At 42.0% G+C, this 27,909-nt stretch overlaps 1 protein-coding gene across 6 annotated transcripts; it reads left to right on the forward strand.

Moving 5' to 3' along the window:
- The first annotated feature begins 1,500 nt into the window (after positions 1 to 1,500).
- LOC143272938 (pregnancy-specific glycoprotein 22-like) lies at positions 1,501 to 13,640 on the forward strand. Of its 6 annotated transcripts, none has more exons than XR_013050640.1 (6): positions 1,501 to 1,774; positions 3,041 to 3,400; positions 3,964 to 4,317; positions 5,532 to 5,882; positions 6,922 to 7,251; positions 12,474 to 12,546. XR_013050640.1 is itself a non-coding variant. In XM_076570244.1 (6 exons), exons 1-5 carry the CDS (start codon positions 1,711 to 1,713, stop codon positions 7,191 to 7,193), a joined length of 1,401 nt encoding a protein of 466 aa, XP_076426359.1. In that variant the 5' UTR covers positions 1,501 to 1,710; the 3' UTR covers positions 7,194 to 7,227; positions 12,474 to 12,546. The 6 variants fall into 6 exon arrangements, 5 of the variants coding, with proteins under 5 accessions (XP_076426359.1, XP_076426438.1, XP_076426313.1 ...); XM_076570244.1 differs by having other exon boundaries at positions 6,922 to 7,227; XM_076570323.1 differs by having other exon boundaries at positions 6,922 to 7,196.
- The last annotated feature ends 14,269 nt before the right edge of the window (positions 13,641 to 27,909 follow it).

A 27,909-nucleotide genomic window follows, 5' to 3' on the forward strand; every position in this document is an offset into this window, starting at 1 on the left:
ATGACACAGCCCCAGAAGGAAATGGACCCTTACTCTCCCCTAAGCTGATTTTGCCCAGTTCATTTTTTAAAAAATCAAATGAGAGAAAGAAACATAGATAAGTGTACCAGGAAGAGCAGATGATGCATCCATTTAAATCAATGTTCCCTGTACTCAAGAGCAGACTTGTGAAGGAACCTTGTGGGTAAAGAGAAGGAAGGATTTAGACACCAGTGATGGGCCAGGATATTCATGTGCAGCCTCTACATTAATATCCTCTCCTTTTATTCAAGATTAAGTTTCTCTGTCTAATAGCTCTATTTGTCCTGGAACTTGCTTAGTAGACTAGGCTGGCTTTGAATTCATAGAGATCTGCCTGCCTCTACCTCCCAAGAGCTGTGAGTACATACAAGGACCACCATGCCCAGCTGTGTCCTCTCTTTTTAGTCTGAAGAGAAATGTCCAAGGATTTTACTTTGACATTTTCTGACCACAATACTTCTCCCGAAGATGCGCATCCTCTGGATAACAGTGCTTCCAACTTAAGTTCTGGGCTTCCTAGGACAAATCTGGAACCCTGCCTAGACCTATCCTAGTTGGTATTAGTAATTCTGGAGACTACAGTGAGCAGAATGACAGACCCTGAATCCCACCTGTGTTGAAGGTATCAGGACAGATCACAGTTGACTTGTTGACCTTGCCTTCTTAACCCTAGACATGAGATTGCAGTTCTCCCAGTGCTCTCCAAGGGGTGATATCAGGGCCCAATTCACTGTCAGAAAATTGCTTCCCTGAGCAAGGCATGAACTTGTCTAGCAGACTTGTTTTCTTCCCAGTCCCTACTAACCCAGAGCTCCCACTAGCCTCTTCTCACACCTACTGGCTGCTTGCTCTTTCTGAAAACAGCTTTCCGCATGGAAAACATGAACAACTCCCTCTATCCTGGCATCTCTCATAGGGGAAGACAGAATTACCACCAGGGAATCACATAGGCAAAGGTGATCCAGGAAAATCAGGGAGGTCATAGACACACAGCTCAGCCAACACAAATTGCGGGAATGTAGACTTGAAACCCTTTATAATAAGATGGAGCCTTCAGTCCTTTCAAAGACAGTTGGTCACCTCTTCTCCTGAGGACTCCTCACAAAAGTGCTCCTGGACTGCTTCTAGTTCAGAACTTTGGCTGGTGACATTAGTGATAAAAGACTCATCTTCATCCCTAGTTATCATTCAGCTGATCTCTTTCTAGCCTTCAGAGACATCTCTGTCACTTTCCTCCTAGGATTAAAAAATACCATTTTCTGAAAGCATTGAGGACACAGAGCAGACTGTGTGTTCAGCTGGGTGTCTGTGTCACAAAGACACGTAGGCAGGATGGAGGCTCCATCTGGTGCTGACACACCCAAGGCAAGACACAACAAGTTTCAGCCCTGGGATGAGCCATTTTTTCTCTGAGGGCATGGGGATGCTTATCAGCCTTGTTGCTCAATATGTTTATTGGAGGAGAAACATAAAGGGAAGTTGAGAGGGATTCGGGACAGCACTGAGAGTGGAAGTGATTGAGCAGTGCCTTGGACATAGATCCCACCACCAACAGTCCATTGGGTTCTGGGAAGTTCTCCAGTAGGAGAGGAAACGCATCTCAAAGGAAACAAGGACAGCAAAGCCTGAGCACCTTGCTAGAGCTGTATCTCTTCTCCTCAGAGGGAGGACAGCACAGTGAGAAGAAAGATGGAGGTGTCCTCTATGATTCCCTGCAAGGGATGCACCCCCTGGCAAGGGCTCCTGTTCACAGGTAAGTGTGCCCACTCTCTGACTGTGTGGGTGGAAAGAAAACAGGAGGCAGTCTAGAGTGTTCTAAAGAGGACAGGAGCCTGAGAGGAGACTCAGGTTTCTGTTTGCAGTCATAGGGCAGAAGGTACAGTGAGGGACAGAGGCCCAGCAGCCTGAGATTCTCAGCAGTAGGAGGTGATGAGGAGAAGAGAAAAGCTTCAAACACTCAGTGTCCATTGTCAGTACATTGGCTGCAATGTTCTGAAGATTGATGTCCCAAACTGTGACTGGGTGACTCCAAATAGAATTCAAGAAGGAATGGGTCTTTGAAATGGCTCATTGTGTGGAGACATGAAAACCTGATTTAACACTTAGCTCCCACAGGGCAGATGGAGAGAACAGACTCTTGTAGTCTCTTCTCTGCCCTCCACACAGGTGCTGTGGCATGCACCTGCACATGGGTGAAATGAGACCCCTCAGTCCACACAGGTGATGTGAAATACACCCACATATGTCTGAGACATTTCCCTCCACACAGTTTTGTGGCACACACCTTCACATGCACACATTGAGATACCTGCTTTGAGAAATATACATATACATTATGTATATCAAAATTTGGGAACTATGTAGATAATCCCATTGGGAAACATTCCTTCCTTCCTTCCTTCCTTCCTTTCTTCCTTCCTTCCTTCCTTCCTTCCTTCCCCCCTACCTCCCTCCCTCCCTCCCTCCCTCACTTAGTTACTTCCTTCATTCCTTCTTTTTTTCCTTCCTTCCTTCCTTCCTTCCTTCCTTCCTTCCTTCCTTCCTTCCTTCCTTCCTTTCTTCCTTTCTTCCTTCCTTCCTTCCTTCCTCCCTTCCTTCCTTCTTTCTTTCCATCTCTTTTCCTTTATCCTTTCTTGTTTGAATCTTTTCCGGAAACTTAACTGGACTAATACCTGTCTTCACAATGTCCTTATTCTAGCAGAACTGATGTCAGCTCATCTGCAAGATGAAGTCATGGGTTGACTGGAATCACAATGGGAAGAGAGAAAAATAACAGAAAGTGAGGACTCTCCAGGGCAGGAGTTCAGAGAGGCATTGCTACTCACCCCAGTGAGGGGCATATAGGCAGATACCTGAGCAGAGGATTCCAAGAGAGTTAATAACACAGTCAGAGGTTCCGAGGGAATGGAAGTCATGTTGCTCATGTCTACCAAGTGTGGTCACACCACTAACCACACACCTAAGCAGAGTGATGATCATATCCACTCAATATTGATGCTTTCTCTTTGTTCCCTACTAGCCTCCATTTTAACCTGCTGGCACCTTTCCACCACTGATCATTTTGGTGTGGAAGTTGTCCCACCCTATGTGGCCAATGGAGACAGCGTCCTTTTCCTTGTCCGCAATCTGCCAAAGAATCTTCTATCCTTTGCCTGGATCAAAGGGGGAACCAGCATGAATGATGCAATCATAGTATATATACCAAACAATAACTTAAGTGTGCCAGGGCGTTTTCACAGTGGTAGAGAGACAGTGTATGGAAATGGATCCCTGCTCATCCAAAATGTCAACCAGAAGGACACAGGAGTCTATTCTCTACGAGCTTTTAATAGACGCACAGATACTGTGTCACAAATAGGCACATACCTCTACGTGAACAGTAAGTAATTCTTTGTGAATTCTGGGCTCTGGGTGGCGTTCATTCCATTTGGACACACACAGTAGAGTGTCCTGTGCCTTCCTCCCCTCTGCATTGCATCCCTATGATGGGTTGTATTATTCAGTGTAGGACACACATGGTGTAGAATAATGACAATAGATCACAGTCCTTTATTTGACTTCACTTTACAGACAAGTTAATGGATGGTGGGTAACTCAGACCAGGATAACAGCCTCTGTATAGAGTCTTGGGGTTCTCATAGGAATGTGTCCTTAAGAAAGACCCTGATGGAATCAACTTTGGGCATGGTAGAAAAAAAATTGAGGTCCTCACAGAGATATGAGAACAAAGATGCCTTGGTTCCAGAACTCTGTTCCAGGCTCAGCTCCAGGTAGCTCTGAGAAGCATTTCACAAAGGTTGCATTTTGACCTCCTGATGGCAGGATGCTTTTTAGTAGTCCAAGTCCTGCACCTTTGGAACCAGCAAGTGCACTGTCATGGGAGACCCATGTCAGTCAAATACTAAGGTCCCAATTTAGATCGATCTCTCTCTTCCCTTCTAGATATTCTTTGGACCTGTGGACGCCTTACCCCCTCTCCCAGACCCACTGTTGAGTCAGTGCCACCCAGTGTTCCTCATGGGGGAAATGTTTTTCTACGTGTTCGCAATCCGCCGGAGAATATGGTAGGCTTTATCTGGTACAAATGGATGAATACATTCACGAGAGTTGAGGTTGGCCGATATATGGTAGATAAAAAAACAACTCAGCTGGGCCCTGCATACACTGGCAGAGAGACATGGTATAGCGATGGAACCCTGCTGCTTCGCAGTGTCACTCAGGAAGAGTTGTACCTTATACAAATTCAGAGAACATTTCTGGAAACAGAAGAAATACTTGTGAAAGTCCAGGTGGATGGTAAGTGATTCTCTGTGATTGTCCAGTGCTGGGTAGGGCTAGGACACATGGGACTGTCATGCTTAGCCTGTGTCTCCCTCCCCTCTACACTGTGTCCCCATGAGGAGGTTTGAGAAGTTAGCACAGGACAAATGTCCATAGATCATCTTCCATCTTCTGATTCTACCTGCATCAGGGAAGACCTTGATGGAAAGTAACTCAGCCTAAGATGTCAGAGTCAGCCCAGGCTCTTGGAGCGCTAGACCAGGGAGGCCTGAATCTTGTCATTTTTCCAAAGCTGGAATAAAGTGATCCAGGGGAGCATTTTTCTAATGCTTTCCTCTTACAAAGCTGGTAGGGAACAATGTTTTTAGGACATCCATGTCAAACGGGGGGTATTTATTAACTCCAAATTGAGAGTGTCATAAATAAAATCCAGGAACTGGTCTAGAGGCCACTGAAGATTCCTTCCTATTTATTTGCTCTCTATACTTGCACAATCAGCTCTTATATCATCTAGGACTCTTATCCCAGGGCATGAACTGCCTACATTGCTTTGGATTCTTTTGCATCAATCCTGAGTTAAAAAAAATATTTACTGTAGTTTTGCCCATAGGCCAATCTGGTGGCATTTTCAACTAAGGCCATGTTTTGCAGAATGACTGTAGCCTGTGTCAAGTTGTCATAAAACCAAACAGCCTAGTACCCAGGCCTTTTAAAGCCCTGAGCCTGCCTTGAAAATGAGACTGCTCACAGCCCCCACACAGCCTCAAACCTAAGGGATACTTGACAGAGCAGCAAGTGCATCTATTAGGTGGGATCAGGAGTTGAGTGTTGCCTCAAAAGAAACTGAAGAATAAACTAAAACATGAAAGTTCCAGGCCTTTTGAGTTCAGGGGAGGCATCATCTCAAACCCCAGTGTGCATGAATGTGTTCAGTGTCTGACTGAGGGCAGTGAGGGAACAGCCATGTAGATAACAAAGGGGACAGTACCAAGCAAGGGAGATGACACTTTCAGGGTCACTGTTCGAAAGTCATGTTTCTGCCCTTCATTAAGTGGGCTACACACACACACACACACACACACACACACACACACACACACACACACACCGACATAGACCTGCAAATCTAGGCTGAGTGACAAATCCATCTGCTCAGGATGTTTTTACTATCTTTTCACCAAGCACAATGATCCCAGTGTGATGGCTTTTTGTTCTCTTTTCCCTCCCAGCTTCTCTTTCTGTGTTCTGTAATCCTCTCACTGCCTCCCCACTCATGATCCAACCAGTGCCTCGGTATCCTGCTGAAGGGGAAAGCGTTCTTTTCGAAGTTCATAATCTTCCAGAAGATGTGAAAGCCTTTTACTGGTATATCGGCCTGGAACCTAGAATTGTACAATACTACAGAAACGATAATTCTGTCTCTTGGTGGCCTACATACAGAAAAAGAGGATGGATGTTGTACAATAATGGATCCCTGTTGCTCCGGGGTGTCACTGTGAAAGATAATGGAAAGTACACACTAGGCTTTTCAACAAAAGATTCTGAATTTAAAAAAGCAGAGGTGGAACTTCATGTAAAGAGTAAGTGACTCTCTTTGGTCTCCAACTACTGGATGTGGCTTATCCAACTTCATACAGTAAACTGTCAAGATTGGCCTGTGCCTGCTATCTCCCCCACTGCATTGTGTGCTTGCACTGGGGTACAGGCCACTACTGCAGGACACACATTGGGTAGACAAAGTGTAATAGATCACAACCCCTCACCTCTCATTTCCTGCAGAACAGAGAATCTGTACTGGGTAAAATCAGCCCTAGGATAGCAGCTGCAGCCTAGACACTTAGAGCTCTCACCAGCACACGTCCCTATAAAGAATCTGTGCATGTCAGGCAGTCCCTGGCTGAGGAAGCCAAAGGGATTCTCACAGAGAGAAACAGGAAACCCTGACTCCAAAACTTTGCCCATAGCTGGACACAAGGTGACACTGGGGAGTTTTTTATATGTTTGTTTATATTTCTTGTGAGAGTTGACAGGGAGTAAAGCTTACTGACTCTCCAGTCATGGGACTATCCCATAGAGTGTAGAACCAGCTGTGTACTGCCATGACAGCTGCAGTTAGGTAGGTCACCTGAGCATCTCCTTCTCTTGAGGCTCAGTGGACAGGTGTCTGGACCATTAGCCTATTGTTCTGATGGGCTTATGAGACTTCACAGGAAGGTCAAGGCACTGAGGGAAGAATCAGAGGAGGCAGATACTCCAGATTCTGCCTTCTCCTCAGGGGTCCAGCCTTGGACATTCTCTTCTGCAGGTTAATAGTAGCAGATGCTGCTGATATGAGCAGCTCCCCATCCCATGGTCAGACAATTGCTCATAACTAAGCTTATTTAAGTACATAGCAATGATCATGCTCTGTGTGTGCTATTATAGGGAAACTAAGATGCAGAAAACAGTGCCTGAATCAGGGTCACACATTCCTTAGGCAGCAGATCTACAACACAAGATCTGTCTAGAGTAATGACTCCTAATTCTCCCCTTGGAAGCTTTATAAAGTCTGAACTAAAGTCAGCCTGGTTGAGCTCCCTGGACTCCTGTCATTAAGTACCCTCCACTCTTTCTTCACAGAGTCTGTGACACAGCCCTCTGTACGAATCACTGACACTGTAATCGCAGGGCAGAGATCTGTGACCTTCTCCTGCATTTCACGTGACACTGATATCTCTATCCGTTGGATCTTCAATAACCAGAATTTGAAGCTCACGGAGAGTATGACTCTGTCCCCGACAAAGTGTGGACTCAGAATAGATTCTGCCACAAGAGAGAATGCTGGAGAGTATAAGTGTCAGGTTTCCAACCGATTCAGTTCGAAGACCAGTCCCCGAGTCTTCTGGCCATGATGAGTACTGACCTCTCCTCTCATCTTATGGTAGAGTTAGTAATTTCTTTATCAATGGGGTACTTAATGGAGAAAAGTTATGTGCTGAAACTGATCAATGTCTAATCAGGTACAGCCAGCATGGTGACTCATGCTTACAACCTTGGGATACACCTGTGTACAAAGATGGCCAACATTTAAAGTGAGGTTGTCTTAAAAGGAAAATAAAGACATCAATATGGTAAACAAAAATTCAAAGTTCTTAGGTTGTGGTTCAAGTATATAGTGATCCTTCAGAATTCCTGAGAACTAATTTCAGGATCCCTCAAAGTTTTGGATGCTCTGAGTCTTCTATGAAAATAGTGCACTGTTTGCTTAGAGAAAAACATCCTCTCGTAGGCTCAAATACATTCCCTGTTTAACTAATTCACCTAGGCCCAATGCTGCCTGAGCACCAGCCATCTTTGTGAAGTGAGGAAGAAAGACAGGAGAAGGGTCTGCCCTGTTTCAGTGGACATAGCTGGTTTCTAAATAGCTTTGATCCACATTTTGTTTAATGCACAGGTGTAAAATCCTTCTTGTAAGGGCAGATCATACTGTTTTCATCCTGGGAGTGGCATTCACAGTGGGACCTTGTGCACGAGTGTTTTTCCTGATGATATGTGTTTCTTTCCTTTTTTATTTTCCTCTCATATATTACATCCTGACCACAGTTTCCCCTCCCCAACCCTTCCCTAAATCCCACTTCCTCTGTCCCTCAGATCAATTCCTCTTCTGTTTTCCTTCAAATAATGATCAGGCCTCCAGGGATATCTATAGAACGTGGCATGGCAATTTATATTAGAGTTGCCACAATCTCTCATATCAGAGCTGTGAAAGGAATGGTCCAAATGGCAGGCAAAATATCAGAGATGTCACTCACTACCACTATACCCATCTATATTACCATAACGTACATGCAGAGGCCCAAGGAAAAGCCCACACAGGGTCTGTGATTATCTCTTCAGTCTTTTGCTCCTCTCTAAGCCCTGCTTAATTGTTTCTGTCTTTGATGTTTTCATGGTGTCCTTGTTCCCTCTGGTAACTACAATCCACCACTCCCCTATTCTCTAAGGTTCTTGTGATGCAGCCAAGTGTTTGGTGGTGTGTCTCTGCATCTGTTCCCATCAGTTGCTGGATGATGCCTCTTGGATGACTCTTAGGCTGGACACTGATCTACTAGTATAACAGAATATTATTAGTAATCATTTCATTGAAATGTTTTTCTAGTCATGTTTGATTCTATTCTGAATTTTTGGACTGTCCAGCCTCTGATTCTTGGCCATCCAGTCAGAGTCAGATCTGGTCTCCCTCTCAAGGCATTGGAATTAATTTGGGCCAATCATTGGTTGCCCACTCCCACATATTCTTTTCCACTATTACACCAGTACATATTTCATGAAGGAGAGATTGTAGATCAAATGTTTTCTGGCTGGATTGGTGTCCCAAGCCCACTGCTAAAAGTGGTTATAGAAGATAGCTAGTTCAGGCTTCTATCCCTCACTACCAGGAGTCTTTACTAGGGTCAATCTTGTAGGTTCAAGGGATTTTCCACTCTGGTAGGTTTCCACATTGCTCACAAAATGTCCCTCTAGTCCAGTCATTAATGCACGTCCTTTCTCCTCCTATCTCACCTTCCCCCAACTGTTTCCTCCTCTTCTCATGCCCACATAACCCTCATCCATCTACAATATCTTTTCTATTTCTTTTTTTTCCCAGAGAGATACATGGGTCCCACTTGAGTCTTCCTTGTTACTCAGCTTCTCTATGCATGTGACAAAAAAGGATATCTAATTGTTTGTGGAGATATTAGTTTACTGAAGTAGAGCTCAGGTGGGTGTGTTCATTCACCAGTTCCAGAAACATATGTAGAATCTTTATGATTTTACAAAAATAAGTTCATATCATCTGGAGATCTACTTTACAGCCAATTAACTGGCCACATTTGATTTATTTGTGTTGCCTAATTGCTCTCTCTAGGACTTTTAGGAAAATGCTGAAGAAAATTGGCCCCCACAGCATTTTTGTGTTGACCCTCTTATTCAAGGGAAAGTGGTCAGTGTCCCCACTGAGTACTGAGTTGGCTGTGGTGTTCCACATGCGCCCCTGCTTCTTGGGCCTAACCTCTACCCCTGTCATTTTCATCATTACCAATTCTTCAAATTTGTCAAAGGTCTTTATTGATTCAGCTTTATGACTTAGAAATGGAATCAGTTTTGTGTTTCTCCATGCTTCCACCTCTGTAGATGCTGAATCTCTGGACATATGTCTGTTTCATGTAAGTCAGTCTACAGTTACCCCCATCAATATTGGGTAATCAGGAAAAGTTTATTAATCTGAAAAATGGACAGCGATGCCTCAAATTTTATTTCTAGTGTTAATGTTAGTCTTTTAAAAACAAAGTTAATCTGATAAAATGTTGTCAATGCCATTAGTCACTTTGAAGAATGACCTTTTTGTAAGGTGTCCCACCATAAGCACTGGCCTCCAGAAAGCCCCCTCACACAGCAGGTACAGACCTAATCCCACTGCCAGGGGCCCCTTAAGCAGTTCAAGCTAAGCAACTATCTCACCTATGCAGAGGGCCTATTCTAGTCCCATGGAGGCTCAAGAGGTATTGGCCCACAGTTCATGAGTTCCCACTAATTTGGTTTGGTTGTCTCTATACATTTCCCCATCGTGTTCTTGACTCCCCTTTCTCATATAATCCTTTCTCTCTCTCTTCAAATGGACTCCCAGAGCTCTGCCTGATGCTTGGCTGTGGATCTCTGTGTCTGCTGTCATCAGTTACTGGTTGGAGGCTAGGTGATGAAAAGTAGGGTATTCACCCATCTTGATAACCTGAGCAGGGCAGTTTAGGCACCATCTGCACTATTTATAGTAGTCTAAGGCGGGGTCATGCTTGTAGATTCCTGGGAAATTCTCTAGCACTCTGTTTCCTTGATTTATCCCTCTATCATTGAATCTTTCCTTGCTCTCCTATCTGTCCCTGTTCCAGCTCAATCATCCCATCCCCTTATGTTCTCTTCCTCCATTACCTACTCTGCATTGCCTCCCCAACTCCAGTTTGCACATAGAGAGCCCAGTGCCTGTGGTGGAACACCGTCCACAGCCTTGAGTCAAGGGGAGGGCCTTGGAACTGCCTCAACTGAATGTACCAGGCTCTGCTGAGTCCACATGAGATTCCTTGCCTTGGAGAAGGTAGAAATAGTTGTAGTGGGGGGAAGGTTGGGGTGAGGCAGGAGGAGGGAGGAGAAGGGTACCTGTGTAGAGTATGTAAAATGAACAGAAAATTTCTTAATAATTAAAAAGTATGAACTTTCTCCCTTTTATTGACTGTACTCTTTTTTCACACAATGTATACTGTTTATAGTTCCCACTCTCTCAACACATCCCAGTTCCTCTCCATATCCCCTACTATGGAGGCTCCACTACTTTTCTTTTTCTCCTTAGAGAAGATTATGCCTCAAGAAATAATAACAAAATATGAAAAAAATTATTAAGTTGAGGCAAAAACTAACATATTGTTGTTGGACCCTGCAACCCAACAGGAGCAAAAGAGTCCCAAGAACAGACATAAGAGTCTTATAAAATACTAAGGTAATAGCTATAATATACATGCAGAGAACCTGCTTCTGATTCATGTAGCCCTGGGCATGCTGATTTGATCTCAATGAGTTCATATGTGCCTTGCTTAGTTAATTAGCAGTGCCTTGTCCTCCTGGGGTGTTCCATGTTCTCTGGCTCTTATTCTGGTTCTGCCTCCTCTTCTGAGGGATTCCTGGAGCTCTAAGGATATAGATTTATTTGATGGAGACATTCCAATTTATACTGTCCACATTGTAAGTGTTACAGCTCTGGATGGAAATGTATACCAGCCATTAGAAGGCAGGCAATACCTGTAAGTGCTACAGATCTGAAGAGGAAGTTATCCGGCCACTTGAATCAAAGTAATACCTGTAAGTGTTACAGCTGTGAAGGGGAATGTATGTTGGCTGTTGGAAGCCAGGTGATACCTGCAGCTCTGAACGAAAATGTCTCCTGGCTGTCAGAAACCAGATAATACCTACAGCTTGGAAGGGTAAGGTATCCTGGTAGGAAACCAGGCAATACCTGCAGCTCTGTTCCAGTGGGGCACAGTATCCCTGCAGGAATGTTGCAGTTGTACTCATCTCCAGCAGAGCCTTTACAGGCCTGCTCTGCTTTGCCCTACACTGCTAGGGGAGTTTCCCTGTAGAGATGTAGCAATTCTGTTCCTGTTCCACCAAGAGCCATTACACTTCTGCTCTGCTTTGCTAAGGGAGCCCCTCTGCAGAAATGTAGTAGTTCTACTCCTGCTCAGGCTAAAGCTGTTACTTCTCTGCCCAGCTCCTCTCAGATGAAAGAAGGTTTTAACCTAACTTCATTCAAGAGATTTATTGGTAGGGAGGAATCCAGGAGTGTAGCTGTCTCTGCTGTGGTGGGAAAAGGCAGATTCACACTGAATAGGTACAGTTTTTTAGGGGCAGCATTTTTTCAGGGTGAAGATTTTCAGGGTAGGAGTTGATTGGATTGGAATCCTTGAGCTTGGATAACCTTAGAAACTGAGTGGAATTTTTGCTCAGAGATTGGTCGGATTTTTCAGGATGGTGTGGTTTTTATGCTCTGGAATTAGTTGGTTTTCATACTGAGTTGGTCAGTGTCAGGGTGTATTTCTTTGACTCTTTTTTCTTTCACTGGCCTGTTATAACTTTTTGGCTCAGGTTTCAGCATCAGAGTGTGTTCTTTGGCTGACCTTTTCCCCTAAACACATGGTATCTGTTGTGGGAGTCTACATCTGTTCTCTTCCCATCTGCTGCCAAAGGAAGCTTCTCTGATGATGACTGGATGAGGAAATGATAGAGAAATACAGCAGAATCTAGCTGGATCTGAGGAAGAAATCTCTTCTCTGAGGAGTACACCTTATAGTACTTCCTTTTACCCGACACACATGGTATCTGTTGTGGTTATCTGCATCTGTTCTCTTCCCATCTCCTGCCAAAGGAAGCCTCTGATGATGACTGGATAAGGAAATGCTCCATGAATACAGCAGAATCTAGCTGTATCTGATGCAGAACCCTCCTCTCTGGGGACTAGACCTTATTGTACTTAAAGATTCCATGCAAGGTGATAACAGAGGAAAACAATTAATTGTCCTACCCAGTTGAGCTCCCTACAAATGGTAAGAATGGCCAGCATGGAAAGATATTCCTAAATGTGTGAGAGTGTCTGTTTTCTCTTGCAGGTAACCAGAAGCTGTCTAAATGGACTCCAGAATGCACAAAAGAAGAGAAATCACAGCTGGTATTGGAATGCAATCAGATGTACATGGATACTAATTTTATGCATCCTAGTGGAGAACCTATAATGGCCACTTTCCTAAACCAGTTTAATTCCTAGGTTCATGCTAAATACACATCCTTATTTCCACAGACAAATGTACAAATGTCACTCTAGCCCATTGAAGGGTGTTTTTTGTTTTGTTTTGTTGTTTGCATAGAGGTCACCAAAGAAATCCAAATTGAATTCAAATGCTGTGAACAATGCTTGGTGGTTGTAGTGATATATTGTGTAACCTAATAAAATTTATTTGAAGATCAGAGAACAGAACAAGCCACTAGATTAAATAAAAATGCCAGGCAGTGGTAGCACACACATTTAATCCTTGCACTGAGGAGGCAGAGTTTCACCTGGATCTTTGTGAGTTCAAAACCACCCTGAACTACACGAGGTTGACTCAGTCTCGGAGAGAAAACTGAGCCAGGCAGTGATAGCACACACCTTTAATCCCAGTGCTGGGAAGCACACTCACCATTAATCCCAGGAAGTGATGGCTGGGCTGGGTGGAGAAAGGTATATAAAGTGTGAGGAGACAGGAACTAAAGGCTTTTTTTGAACAGAAGTGTCCCTTTCAGCTAAAGGCTCTTTTGGCTGAAGCATTTTGCTGAGGAAGCTCATTCGGCTAGAGGTCTATCGGCTGAGGCTCTTTCAGGCTGAGTAGTTGGTGATGTAAGAGGTGGTGGCTGGGACTTGTTTGCTTCTTTGATCTCTGGGTAAATTTTATTAGGCCACACAATATATCCCCACAGGTGGTACGTATAGCAATGTTCCCCTAGACTCATGCATTGGATGCTTGGCCCTTAGGGAGTTGCACTTCTAGGAGGTGTGGCCTTGTTTGGGTATTTGTCTACTCGTTGGAGGAAGTTCGTCATTGTGGAGGCAGGTTTTGAAGCTTCACATTGTCATGTCACTTTGTGTGCAGTCTCCTGCTGCATGAGGATCAAGATGTGGAAATCTCAGTTCCTTCTCCAGTTCCAAGCCTGCCTGTATAGCACCATGCTTTTTGTTAAGAAATAATGTACTAAACCTCTGAAAATGTAAGCCAGCCCTTATTAAATGTTTTCCTTAGTAAGAGTTGCCATGGCCTCCATGTCTCTTCACAGCAAAAAAAAACCCTAACTAAGAGACACATTTTGGGGTTTCCAGTCCAACCTGATCTATCTATAACACAACCCTCTCATTTGATGATCAAGGGCACACCTCAGAAAAGGATTGGAAATACTGAAAGAGGCAGAACACAAGGATGTCTACTGTGACGTTGTATCTTCTATATATTGTGGGGAAGGTACACAGAAGAAAATTCAATGATATGGCTGCATAAATAGACCTGAAAAATGACAACACCAATTGACATAGCAGGATACATGGGGAAATCTCAAGAGATTCCACTCCTACTTAAAGAGTTCCAGATAATTAATAAGTTTGGAGAGAGGGAGAGTCAGTGTTCTCCAGAGCCCCAGATAAGTGATCTAATCCCACATGGTCAACCACAATCATGTATGTATATGGACATCACTAAATGGACCCATCAAATTTCATTTATTTACTTATTGATTTATTCACAAATATATGTAATAATAATCATAATTAAAGAAATATCCATGAAGTAGAGAAGGACTCAAATCCTAGGAGGAGATAGGTTGGGAGACAGTTGGGTGGAAAGTATGTAATGTAAATAAAATATGCATGTAGAAAAATTCTAAAAGAAGTACTTTTAAAAGCTTTAAAATAAGAATGAAATTAAGAGAGCATTAGAGAGAGAAAGAGAGAGAATGAGAAATAGCTACCCTGTGAGTGATCATGGAGGGAAGTTGAGGAGCCTCTTCTGAGAACACCCTCTATTGATCCTATTGATCCCCAGAACCAAGGACATGTCGGATCTTTTATAACCTGTTAGCAGTGATGGAGAATTTCATACCATGTGACATAGTTCAGTGTAGTGTAAGTGACAAGGAGCATGGAGGAGCCAGGTGTTGTAAACTGAGAGTAGTCAGGTCACAGCACAGACAGCTGTTCACCCTGTCCTAGAGTGGGCTGCAGGAGATGTGGCCTGATTAAGATTGTGGGAATCTGGCCTAAAGCTGCACACCTGTGTCCTGACACAAAGGTGAGGTGACTGTGAGTTGATGGTGGGTCAGAGGAGAGGAACTCAGAAAATAGATGGAATTTCTTAAGATAAGAGCTTGAGAGGGGCCTCAGAGTTTGTGCTTGCAGAGTACAGAGAGAGGACAGAGGGGGACAGCAGGAAGCTCTTGTTGATAAGGAAATGTTAAAAAGATGGGGAAATGCCAGAATGTTCCCTACTCCAAGTTAATCACAATTGGCCATTATGTTTTGAAGACTACTGCTCTCAACTGTGATAGGGTGATCCTCTAAGTGATAGCACAACCAGGTTGGGCCAAAGAGATGACTCAGTGGGTAAGGCACATGCTGCTAATGCTGACATGCTGAGACAATCCCCAGATCCTACATTGTAGAGGGATAGACATGACTCCCTCATGTCTTCTAACCTTCATACCTTTACAGTAGGATTTTCCCATTCACAGACCAAGAAAATGAAAATGGAGGCCTGGGGAGATGGCTCAGTGGTTAGGTGCACTTGTTGCTCTTCCAGTGAACCTGAATTCAGTTCCTAGGATTTATGTTAGGTGGATTCACAACCAAACTTCTGTGACTCCAAGCTCTAGGGGATTCCACAAAATCCCCTGGTCCCAGAATGCTCTTCCACAGTTTGTACATAAGCATATGCATATATGAAAGTAAAATAAATGTTATAATAAAAAAATAAGAAAGATATGGCCTATGGACTCTCGAGGTAGCAAATAGAGAAGGCAGGTCCACCCACAAAGTGCTCTTAATTGTGAGCACATCTGAAAGCAGTCAGGTTGAACCATTCAGAAACGTGAGAATATAATTCCATACAGGGTGAATGAGTTCTTCAGGAGCACTAATTGAAATGAGGTCATGTCACATTGCTTTGCTCCACCAAATTCTGTAGAACCACCCAGACACTCACTGAAGCTAAGGGATGATCACACCTGCTTAGGAAATAGGCCTAGCAATCCAGGAAATGCAAAGAGACCACAATTCCTCTCACTTCCCCCTAGACTTAGGCTTAATTTATTTTTCAAAGAATTTTACATGGTTTGTTGAAGTTCATCAATGATTTGCCTGCATGTGTGTCTGTGTACCACCTGCATGTAATGCATGCAGAGTCCAGTAGAGGCATTCTTGGCTTCCCCAGAATTGGAGTTGTATTGATTTCACCTCTCACTTTAATAATTTCCTGGTATCTATTCTTCCTGGGAGACTTAGCTTCTTCTTGTTCTAGATATTTCAGGTGTGCTGTTATGTCACTACTGTGAAATTTCTCCAACTTCTTTATGTGGACATTTAGTGCTATGAATTTTCCTCTTAGCACTGCTTTCATAGTGTCCCATAAGTTTGGGTATGTGGTGTCTTCATTTTCATTGATCTCTCAGAAGTCTTTAATTTCTTTCTTTATTTCTTCCTGAATCCATTGGTGATTCAGTTGAGCATTATTCAGTTTCCGTGAGATTGTAGGTTTTCTGTAGTTTTTGTTGTTGTTGAAATCTAACTTTAAACCATGTTGGTCTGATAGAACACAGGAGGTTATTCCAATTGTTTTGTGTCTGTTGAGATTTGCTTTGTGGCCAAGTATCTGGTCGATTTTAGAGAAGGTTCCATGGGGTGCTGAGAAGGTATATTCTTTTTGTTAGGATGAAATGTTCTGTAGATATCTATTAGGTCCATTTGCTTCATGACATCAGTTAAGTCCTTTATTTCTCTGTTAAGTTTTGATTTGGGAGATCTGTCCAGTGGTGAAAGTGGGGTGTTGAGATCTCCCACTATTAATGTGTGGAGTTTTATATGTGGTTTAAGCTTTAGTAATGTTTCTTTTACATATGTGGGTACCCTTGTATTTGGGGCATAAATGTTCAGAATTGAAACTTCATCTGGATGGATCTTTCCTGTGATGAGTATGTAATGCCCTTCTTGATCTCTTTTGATTGATTTTATTTTGAATTCTGTTTTGCTGGATATCAGGATGGCTACACCTGCTTGTTTCTTAAGACTGTTTGATTGGAAAGTCTTTTCCCAGCCTTTTATTCTTAGGTAGTGTCTATCTTTGAATTTGAGGTGTGTTTCTTGTATTCAGCAGAAAGATGGGTGCTGCTTTCTGTAAACCTATGTCTATTAATAGGTGTATTAAGTCCATTGTTATGAAGGGATATTAATGACCAGTGATTGTTCATCTCTGTTATTTTTTGGTGGTAGTGTGTGTGTAAGTCTCTTCTTTGGGGTTTACTGCTGTGGCTTTATCTATTGCCTGTGTTTTTCAGGGTGTATCTGTCTTCCTTAGGTTGGAATTTTCATCTAGTGCTTTCTGTGGGGCTAGGTTTGTGGATAAGTATTGTGTAAATCTGGCTTTGTCTTGGAATGTCTTGTTCATTCCATCCATGATGATTAAAATTTTTCTGGGTATATTAGTATGGGCTGGCATCCATGGTCTCTTAGTGTCTGCATTACATCTGTTCAGATCCTTCTGGCTTTCAAAGTCTCCATTGATAAATCGGGTGTTAGTTTGATGGGTTTGCCTTTATAAGTCACTTGGCTTTTTTCCTTTGCTGCTCTTAATATTCTTTATTCTGTACATTTAGTTGTTTAATTATTATGTGGCAAGGGGACTTTTTTTTTGGGGGGGGGTTAGTCTATTTGGTGTTCTATAGGCTTCTTATATCTTCATAGGCATGTCCTTCTTTAAGTTGGGAAAGTTTTCTTCTATGATCTTGTTGAATATATTTTCTGTGCCTTTGAGTGGGTATTCTTCTCCTTCTATCCCTATAATTTGTAGGTTTGGTCATTTCGTGTCTCACATTTCGTGGACATCTTGGTTCATGACTTTGTTGGCTTTACTGTTTTCTTTGACTGATGGATCTATTTCTTCTACTGTATCTTCAACGCCAGATATCCTCTCTTCCATCTTTTGCATTTGTTGGTTATACTTGCATCTGAAGTTCCCGATCGTTTACTCAGATTTTCTATTTCCAGCATTCCCTCTGTTTGTGTCTTCTTCATTTTTTCTATTTCCCTTTTCAGGTCTTGGACTCCTTCCTTCATTCATTTCATTGCTTTTTCATGATTTTCTTTCAAAGAGGATAGATTTTTTTCCTGAGTTTGTGTTCATAGCCCCAAAGCTAGAAAATTAAAGACCTAGTTTCTCTGTTTTGTAGCTTAACATGTTCTAAGTTGTCTTTATGCCATTTTCCTTCATTCCTATCCTACTTTACTCTCTCTCTCTCTCTCTCTCTCTCTCTATATATATATATATATATATATATATATATATATATATATATATATAATATATTATTTCCTACTTTCCTATTTTTCATAGATAGAAATTAAAAGAGAGACAAAAAGAGAGATCTTTTTTTTTGTTTTTTTCGAGACAGGATATCTCTGTGTAGCTTTGCACCTTTCCTGGATCTCACTTGGTAGCCCAGGCTGGCGTCGAATTCACAGAGATGCACCAGGCTCTGCCTCCCGAGTGCTGGGTTTAAAGGCATGTGCCATCTCTGCCCAGCTGAAAGAGAAATCGTGATGGAGAAGTTTCTGTGCTACAGCCTTATACTCAGACATCTTTCCAGTCTGTTTTTTCTTTTTTCTCTCAAGGATAAAACCCTGCCACATTTAACTTTTTTTTTTTACTACAAAACTCGACTGATGCCTCTTCTGTAACTGGCAGGACCTCACTCTTACTCTCATCAAGTACACACACACTCTATCATCTATCTATCTATCTATCTATCTATCTATCTATCTATCTATCTATCAATCTATCTATTCCTTTTTGTATTTATTCCTGTTCACTGTTACCATCTGTGGGGGGGGCATCCTTCACCTCCACATTTCCTCAGAGTACTCTTGAGTAGGAGCAGTAGCAAATATTAGTTATAAGGATAGAGGGGAGAAAGATAGAAAATACAGGATATCCTCCAGAGGGCCTGGATCCTAATCTATTGGGCTTTAAATGTCTCTGCCCTAGGGTATTTAAAGAAATGCCAAGGGGTGGAGCAAAAGACCATTCCCAGCACAGTCAAGTGCAGACCATCTCACACACTTATAATCAGTCCCAGGGTGCAATCATCCTCTTTATGCAGACCTGATGGGTAAAGCCTAAATGGTCCCCAACACCATTCAAAGAAAGAACTGATAAACAAAATGTGGTACATTTACTGAATGGAGTTCTACTCAGCGGTTAAATCAAACAAACAAACAAACAAAAAACAAAACAAAACAACATGACATCATGAAATCTGTAGAAAAATGGATGGAACTATAAAAAAAACTTTCTAAGTGATATAACCCAGACTCAGAAAGACAAACATGGTACGTACTCACTCATCAGTGGATATTATACATAAAGCAAAGTGTGTTCATTGTACAATCCACAATACTAGAGAAGCTAGGTAACAAAGAGGACCTTAAGAGGAACATGCATAGATTGCCCTAGGAAGGGAAAATATATAAGATCTCTTGGGTAAACTGCAAGTGCAGGGTTGGGGGGAGGGGTGATGGGAAATGTGAACATGAGGGAACAAGAAGGTTCAGTTGTAGAAGGGATGAAGGGGGACAGCAAGGAAAGATATCTTGACAGATGGAGCCATTATGGGGATAGGGAGAGTCCTGGTGATAGGGAAATCCCCAGGAATCTACAAGGATGACCATAGCTCAGAATCCTATCATTAGTGGAGATGATGGTGCCTTAACAGGCGAATCTCTGTACTCGGGTTGATGACTACCCTCATTGTTATCATAGAACCTTCACCCAGTAACTGATGGAAGCAGAGGCAGAGATCCACAGCTAAGCACTGGGCTGAGCATGTATAGTCCAGTCAAAGAGAGGGAGGAAGGATTACAAGTGGGGGTTGGGGTTGGGGTCAAGATCATGATGGTAAAACCCACAGAGATAGCTGACCTGAGTTAGTGGGAGCTCACTGACTCAGGACTGACAGCTGGGCAAGCTGCATGAGACAGAACTAGGCCCTCTGAATGTGTGTGGCAAGGTCAGTTTGTGGGGCCCATGGAACAGGGACCAGAAATTATTCCTAGTGCATGTTCTGGCTTTTTGGAGCCCATTTTCTATGGAGGGATACCTTACTCAGCTTAAATAAAAAGGGAAGGGGCTTTGTCCTGCATCAACTTGATATGCCGGACTTTGTCAGCTCCCCATGGGAGGCCTTACCATAACTGAGGAGTGGCTGGGGGTTGAAATGTGGGTAGATAGATAGGAAAGAGTGGGAGGAGAGGAGGAATGGGGAATTGTAGTTGTTATGTAAAATGAAAAAAAATTAATTAAATTAAAAAAGAAAATCAAGTGGCTGTTTTTTTATTTTCTTTCTTCCTTTAATTCTTTCTTCTTTCTTTTTTCTTTCTTTTTTTCTTCCTTTCTCTCTTTCATTCTTTCTTTGCTTCTTTCTTTCTTGGCATGCATATGGTTATTTTTCTACCTGTATATCTGTGCAACACAGGTATGCCTGGTACCCACAGAAGCCAAACGGAAGAATTGGATGCCCTGAAAATAGATTTACAGACTGGTTATGAGCTACCATGCCTGTACTGGAAACAGAACAAGTGTCCTCTACAAGAGCAATCAGTCCTCTTAACCACTGAACCATCTATCCAACACACCCAGGTAGATGTTTTCAGAAGCAGACCTGACTGAAAGAAGGTAGTGAGCAAGAACTAGCTGGAACTCTGGCTGGAAGGGACAAGTGTGTTTGGCAGATCTGGGCTAGGGATATGGGATGCTAAGTGTCTCTATATGAGACAATTATTACTAATACCCAGGATCTAAGACCAATCCCCAAATAATTACTGCTCTAAAGAGCACAATGAGGTATGATGAGAGACAGATGGTAGAGTTGTTTGAATTCAGTGTCTTTCTGAGCAGAGATAGCCCTTGGTAAGATACAGGATCTTTTGCAAGGTACAAAGCAAAGCCCTTTCCTTTGCCTTTCTGGAGTAGTGATATCAGCATGACATAAAACACATGACTTCCTGTCCAATAGGTGTTCCTTGGAGTCTTGGAATATAGGAGAAATTCTCCAGAGTTGGGTAGTTCAGTTCTAGAGTCAAATCTAACTGTCCATTTGTTTTCACTTCATAGAACAGACATCTACTCAAGCTGCCAATGGCCAAGATTGACTTCTGTGAAAAACAGCTGTTCCTGCTTCACATAAACCTGAGAAAGCCTCCAGGGTGAAGACACTGGATACGTGTTCATACACAGACAGCTTGTCTGTCACTCATGATGCATGAGACAGATGTACATATTTTTTCTGTGTCTTTTTTCCAGTGATAGCACACATTGCTAATGAATGTTGCCATGGTGATAAGGTAGCCTCAGATGTGAAAAAGGCTTGACACTGGGATAGGACAGCTGTCCAGATCAGCAACATCTGTTATTGCTTGCCCCCAGGAGACAATTTGCTAATCTTAATACCTAAAAACATGGAGTCATCAGAAGGAACTCTGGCCTCTTGTCCCCCACCCCCCTTTGGGATCCTGGCTATCCTGTGACACATCATAAGACCATCAGAGCAGTTGGTTAAATGCTTGAGAACTGGTGCAGCTGTGTTATCCATGCTGTCTCAGAAGGAGATGCCCGGGTGATTAGTGGATGCCCAGGGTGTGTGGAGTCACCTGGGCATCCTCTGGAGTTAGCTGAGGTTCAGAATCCTCTTCACATAAGTGCTGGGAACTGAACTCAGATAGTCTGGGAGATCAGCATGTGCTATTTAATCCTGAGACACTTCCACAGCATTGCTTTCTCATTTTCTTCCATGTTCCATTTGTGTCTCTATACAAGAGCCGAATTCACCTTCTAGATGTTTGTCTGCTTTCTAGCCCATTTCAACCAGGGCTTTGTATAGACAGAATGTCCCTGCTATTTTGGAATATTCCAGTGCCTGGAAAAGGCTCAAACTCCTGTGGATGATTGAATAACTGAATTAATGATGACTCAAGGGCACTGATTTGAAGGAATGTCATGTTGGTAGATAACAATATAGTCTAATGCCTCACTTTGACTTTTAATTTACATTTAATTATGCATTTATATATTGGAAAGAGGAGGAGGAGGAGAGAGAAAAGTACAGAGAGAGAGAAAGAGAAAGAGAGAGAAAATATATGTGTATATTTTTTACTCATGCATACATCAGTGTATGGGTAAGAAAATGCTTCTTTTACAGGTATGGAGGTTAGAAGAAGTAAGGGAATTCATTCTCTAATTCCATGATGTTGAATATTGGAATTGAGGTCAGCATGTCAGCCTTGGCAGCAAGTGCCTTTACCCAGTGGCCCACCCTGATCTGATTTCCTGCCAACCTCAGAGTGGGATCAGTAACTTTCCAGAGGTCGGGCAGGTAGGCATGACTCCCTGCTGGTGTCCATGTGTATCAGGCTCTGCTCTCAAGGACTCAAGTGGAACAGAGCCAGCTACCAGCACCTTGTGCTTAACAAAGCCATAGAGGGAACCTGCAGATGCACGGAAGGTCTTTGCAATATTTCCTGGAGCCATGGTATGCATAAAGACAGGTCCAGACTGAGAAAACCTCTGAAATGTTATGCTTGAAAATGGCCAAACATAGATGAATATAAATGGATTAATTTACATTTTAAGAGCTAGTTGGAAACAGGCTTAAGTTAATGACAAAGTTTCATAACTAATAAGAAGTCTCTGTATCAGTAATTGTGAGCTGGAATTCCAAAGAAAATTTGTGTATAATGACCCACTTGTGGTTAGTTTTTATTCAGGGTGATAGATATTGGTCTAATTTCATTCTTGTACATGTTGATATTCCATTTTCCAAGAAGCAGCTGTGGAAAAAGTCTTATCTCCAGTGCATGCTTTTATCATCTTTGTCAAATATCAGATGGATATAATGATGTGTATTCATATTTTGTATCTTTCATTTTGTTCCCTTAGTCTACAAGTCTGTTTTGTGCCAGAACCATACAGTTCTTTTATAAATATTTTTACTTTATATTTAATTAAATTTTACATATCGGCCATGGATTCCCCTGTACTCCCTCCTCCCACCCCCCTAGCTTTCCCCCCAATCCACCCGCCATGCCATTCCCACCTCTTCCAAGGCAAGATCTCCCCTGGGGAGTCATCCCAGCCTGGTAGATTCAATTGGGGCAGATCCAGTCCCCTTCTCCCTACAACAAGGCTGAACAAAGTGTCTCAGCATAGGCCCTAGGTTCCAAAAAGCCAGCTCATATGCCAAGGCAGGTCCTGGTCCTACTGCCTGGGGGCCTCTCCTAAACAGTTCAAGCTAATCAACTGTCTCACTTATCCAGAGGGATAATTCCAATCATGGTCTCAATATCTCTTACTCCTATAATCCCTCCTCTCTCTTGCTGATTGGACTCCTGGAGCTCCACCTGGGGCTTGGCTGTGGATCTCTGCATCTGCTTCCATCAGTCATTGGATGAGAGTTTTATCATGACAGTTAGGGTGTTAGGCCATCTGATCACCAGAGTAAGTCAGCTCAGGTACTCTTTCGATCAGTGGTCTATAGAGAAGGTATCTTTGTGGATTTCTGGGTACCTCTCCAGCATTCTGCTTCTTTCTATCCCCATGGGGTCTTCATTCATCATAGTATCTCTTTGCTTGTTTTCCCACTCTGTTCATGATCCAGCTGGGACCTCCTGCTCCCCTAAGGTCTCTTTCCCCGGATCCTTGCCCTCCATTAACCCCCACTCACCCCCAGTTTGCTCATGTATATCTCATCCATTTCTCTGTAATTGGGTGATCCCTGTGTGTTTCTTAGGGTCCTCTTTACTAGGTAGCCTCCCTAGAGCTGTGAGTTGCAATCTGGTTATCCTTTACTTTACATCTAGTAACCACTTATGAGTGAGTTCATACCATGTTTGTCTTTCTGAGTCTGGGTTATCTCACTCAGGTTAATATTTTCTAATTCCATCCATTTGCCTGCAAATCTCATGATGTCATTGTTTTTCTCTGCTGAGTAGTACTCCATTGTGTATATGTACCACATTTTATTTTTCCATTCTTCAGTTGAAGGGCATGTAGGTTGTTTCCAGGTTTTGACTATTACAAATAATGCTGCTATGAACATAGTTGAGCATGTGTCCTTGTGGTATGATTGAGCATTTCTTGGGTATATGCCCAAGAGTGGTATGGCTGGTTCTTGAGTAAGCTTGATACATCACCCTTTACAATAGCCACAAATGATATAAAATACCTCAGGGTAACTCTAACTAAACAAGTGAAGGACCTGTATGACAAGAACTGTAAGTCCCTGAAGAAAGCAATTGAAGATATCAGAAAATGGAAAGATCCCCCATGCTCATGGATAGGTAGGATTAACATAGTAAAAATGGCAATCTTACCAAAAGCAATCTACAGATTCAATGCAATCCCCATCAAAATCTCAACACAATTATTCACAGACCTGGAAAGAACAATACTCAACTCTATACTGTTCTTATTATTTTATCTCTGTAATATTTTTGAAATTTGGAATTGCAATCCCTCCAGCATTTGTTTTTTTGCTCAGGATAGCTCTGGATACTTAGGGTCTTTTGCTGTTCCACATGGATTTTAGGACTTTTTTTGTGAAAAAGTTATGGGGGTTTTGATTGGGATTGCATTGAGTCTGCAAATGTTTATTTTCACAATACTTATTATACCAATCCATTAGCATGTCTTTTCAGTTTTTGTGTCTTCCTCAATCTTTTTCTTCAAAGATTTAAAGTTTTTATTGTAGAGGTTTTATACCACCATGATTATATTTATTCCTATATTTCTGAGGCCACTGTGGATGGGACTTTAGCCATGATAATTTTCCTAGTGTGCTTAAGGTCAGTGGATAGAGAAAACAATAATTTTTATTTAAAAAATTGTAAATTTATTTTACATACCAACCACAGATAACTCTCTCATCCCTCCTCCCACTCCTCTAGAGCCTTTCCAGCCAACTTATCCTTCATTCCCTCGTCCAAAATATAAGGCTTCCCAAGGGGATTCAACAAAACCTGACTCATTCAGTTGAGGCAGGTCCAATCCCTTCTCCCCTCATCAAGGTTGTGCAAGGTGTCACACTCTAGGTAATGGCTTCCAAAAGGCCAACTGAAGCACCAGGGATAGATCCTGGTCCCACTGCCAGCAGCACGTTAAACAGGAGAAGCTACACAACTGTCTTGCTTATTTGGAGGGCCTAGTACAGTTCCACACAGGCACCACAGCTATTATTCTGCAGTTTGTGAGTTCCCAGTAGCTTGATTTGGTTGTCTCTGTAGAGTCCCCCATCATGATCTTGATCCCTCTTACTCATGTAATCACTCTTTGCTCTCTTCAACTGGACTACTGGAGCTCTGCCTAGTGCTCAGCTGTGGGTCTCTGCATCTGCTTCCACCAATTACTGCATGAAGACTCTATGATGATAGGGTATTCAGTAACCTAATTACTAGTGTAGGCTAGGTCAGGCATCCTCTCCACTGTTGCTAGGTGTATATAGTGATATCATCCTTGTGGATTTCTGGGAACTTCCCTAGCACCAGGTTTCTCCATTACTCCATGATATCTCTCTCTATGAAAATATCTCTTTCATTACCTTTCCACTCAGTCCATGATCCAGCTCAACCTTCCTGTTCCCTTATGTTCTCATCCCCTATCCACTACCCTTGATTCCACTAACTTGTCCCCAGTTTATTCAGAAGATTTCATATATTTTCCCTTCCCAGGGTAATCCATGCAACCCTCTTAGAGTCTTTCTTGTTAGCTAGCTTCTCTGGAACTGTAGGTCATTAGTCTGGTTATCCTTTGCTTTACATCTACTATCCACTTATGAGTTAGTACATACCATGTATGTCTTTCTGAGTCTGGATTACCTCACTCAGAATGATTTTTCTAGTTCCATCCATTGACCTGCAAATTAATGATATCATTGTTTTTCACCACTGAATAGTACTCCACTGTGTATATGTACCACATTTTCTTTTTCCATTCTTTGGTTGAGAGGCATCTAGGAAAACATTCATTTTTATCATGTGGTTTTGTATCCTGTAATGTTGGTAAAATGGTTGATTTTCAAGTGTAATTTTGTGGCCTATTCTGTATAACATAATATCATCTGCAAATAGAGTAACTTCTGTTTCCTATTTGTATGCCTTTAATTTCTGTCTCTTCTCTGATTTTTCTAGCCGGTGCTCCTAGACCAATATTGAAAAGGAGTGGAGATAGTAGAAACCCCTGTCCTATTCCTGGATTTAATGGGATTATGCCGTGTTTATTTCTTGTGGAATGATATTGAGTATGGCTTTGTCTTATGTAGCCCTATTTATATTGATGTATGCTCCCCTCATGATTACTCTACCCATGATTTTTTCCATGAAGGCATGTTATATTTTGTCAAAGCCTTTTCGACATCTATTGGAATGATTATGTGGTTTACATTTAAATGTGGTCCATATCCCAGTGAATCTATTCAGCTATAAGAAAATAAAAACATAAAATTTGCAGGTAAATGATTGAAACTAGAAAAATATGACTGAGGCAACTGAGACCAAGAAATACACCCATATGTGTTTTCACATTTGTAGTTCCCAGCTCTGAATCTTCAAATGGGTGGACATAACAGGATAGCCAGAAAACTAGGAAAGTTACTAGACATCATGGGGCTGAGGGAACAGGGTAATGATGCTATAAAGGGGGAAATAATTAATGGTCCAGTCTTAATTGGGGAAGATGAATAAGGACCATATAGAAGAAAAAAGAAGAGATAAATAACATAAATGTTTGAAAGACATAGGGACTCATATAATCTTATGTTTACCTAAAATTACATCATATAACATGTATAAATGTCAAATCCATTTTAAATGAAGTTGCACTACTTGTGGTGAGAATGCTCCCAACCAAGATTTACAGAAACCCATTACGAGGGATGAGAAACCTCCCTACATATTGTTGGAAGACCAAAATATTCCACAAACAATATAGATTATTACTGTTGCCATTGGTTGTTTCTTAGTATTTGAATATAGGTCCTTATTATTGATGACACCCTGAACTTACAGAACACATGATTTTGAGGAGTGTAACAGTGTCTGTTCCCAGAAACTCCTTGCTTTGAACTAGACCTTGTATCACTGATGTTTTTGCAAGCTAACACCTGAGGGAAACAGTCAGAAGTCCTACTCAGTTGTGATGTCTAAAAACCACAGAAATGATCAGCTTTGCATGATATCCCTGAAGGTCCAAAAGTGGCTCTTATGTCTTGGACGTAACCAACAACTGTCTAAGTAGACTTAAGGCATGCTTGACAGAAGTGAAATGATTTCTGGGATTGAAATTATAGACAACTACAATTGGCTAGTAACCTCACAGATCATAGAGGAGAACATAATATGGCTACTTTTCAAAACTAGTGTAATTTCTAGGTAGATTTTAAGCACACTTTCTTAAGCTCACCACTAAGTGTAGCTGCCATAGTCATCATCAAAGCCTGTATTTGCATACATGGAGACCAGCAAAAAAAATCCAAAATGGTTCAAATATGTAGACCAACAGACAGCAAAGGGTGTCCAGCACCCCTTTTTAAAACTACATTATAATGCCATTGTTTGAGTCAGGTGACATCTCAGAAGTGGCGGGGGAAAGATTGTAAGTATCAGTATCAGTATCCTGGATGTTTAGCATGAGACTGTGTGTTCTATATATGACAAGGAAGCTGCACCCAAGAATTCTCAGCTACATGGCTGCCTGAACTAGATCTGAGCAATGAAAGCACCATCATACACAGCAGCATGGATGAGGAAATCTCAAAGAGCTCCACCTGTACTTAAAGAGCTATAGTAAATAATGAGTGCTGAGGGAAAGTCTGTATTCTTAATGGATGAGCACTTGATAAAATATCCAATCCCAAATAGTCAGTCATAGACATATACACATGAAAACTAGTAAATCGGCACAGCATATTGTATTTATATAGTTATCTTTCCAAAATAAATGTATAATAATATTAATAACAGTAATAATTTGTAGAAGAGACCTAAATTTGAGAGAAAGTAGAAGGCATGAGAGGGTGAAGAGGATAAAACTGAGGAATGCAAATGGTGTAAATACAATGAGCATATAGAAAATTAAAAAAAATATTTAAAAAGCTTTAGAAATGAGTTAAAATATTAGAGAGTCCGGAGAATGAGAGAACAAGAAATAGGTGCCATGTAAGTGATCATGAATCAGAGACCTAAGGAACCACTACTGTAAACAGTCTCCATTT

Source organism: Peromyscus maniculatus, chromosome 1, assembly GCF_049852395.1.
Source record: "Peromyscus maniculatus bairdii isolate BWxNUB_F1_BW_parent chromosome 1, HU_Pman_BW_mat_3.1, whole genome shotgun sequence".
Taxonomy (NCBI): Eukaryota; Metazoa; Chordata; class Mammalia; order Rodentia; family Cricetidae; genus Peromyscus; species Peromyscus maniculatus.

Excerpts from the sequence above, each read along its gene's own strand:
- LOC143272938 (XM_076570244.1), top strand. The coding sequence starts at position 1,711 with ATGGAGGTGTCCTCTATGATTCCCTGCAAGGGATGCACCCCCTGGCAA. Across the intron at positions 4,318-5,531 it reads TGTGAAAGTCCAGGTGGATG|CTTCTCTTTCTGTGTTCTGT; the intron begins GTAAGTGATTCT and ends TTTCCCTCCCAG. Across the intron at positions 5,883-6,921 it reads GGTGGAACTTCATGTAAAGA|AGTCTGTGACACAGCCCTCT; the intron begins GTAAGTGACTCT and ends CTTTCTTCACAG.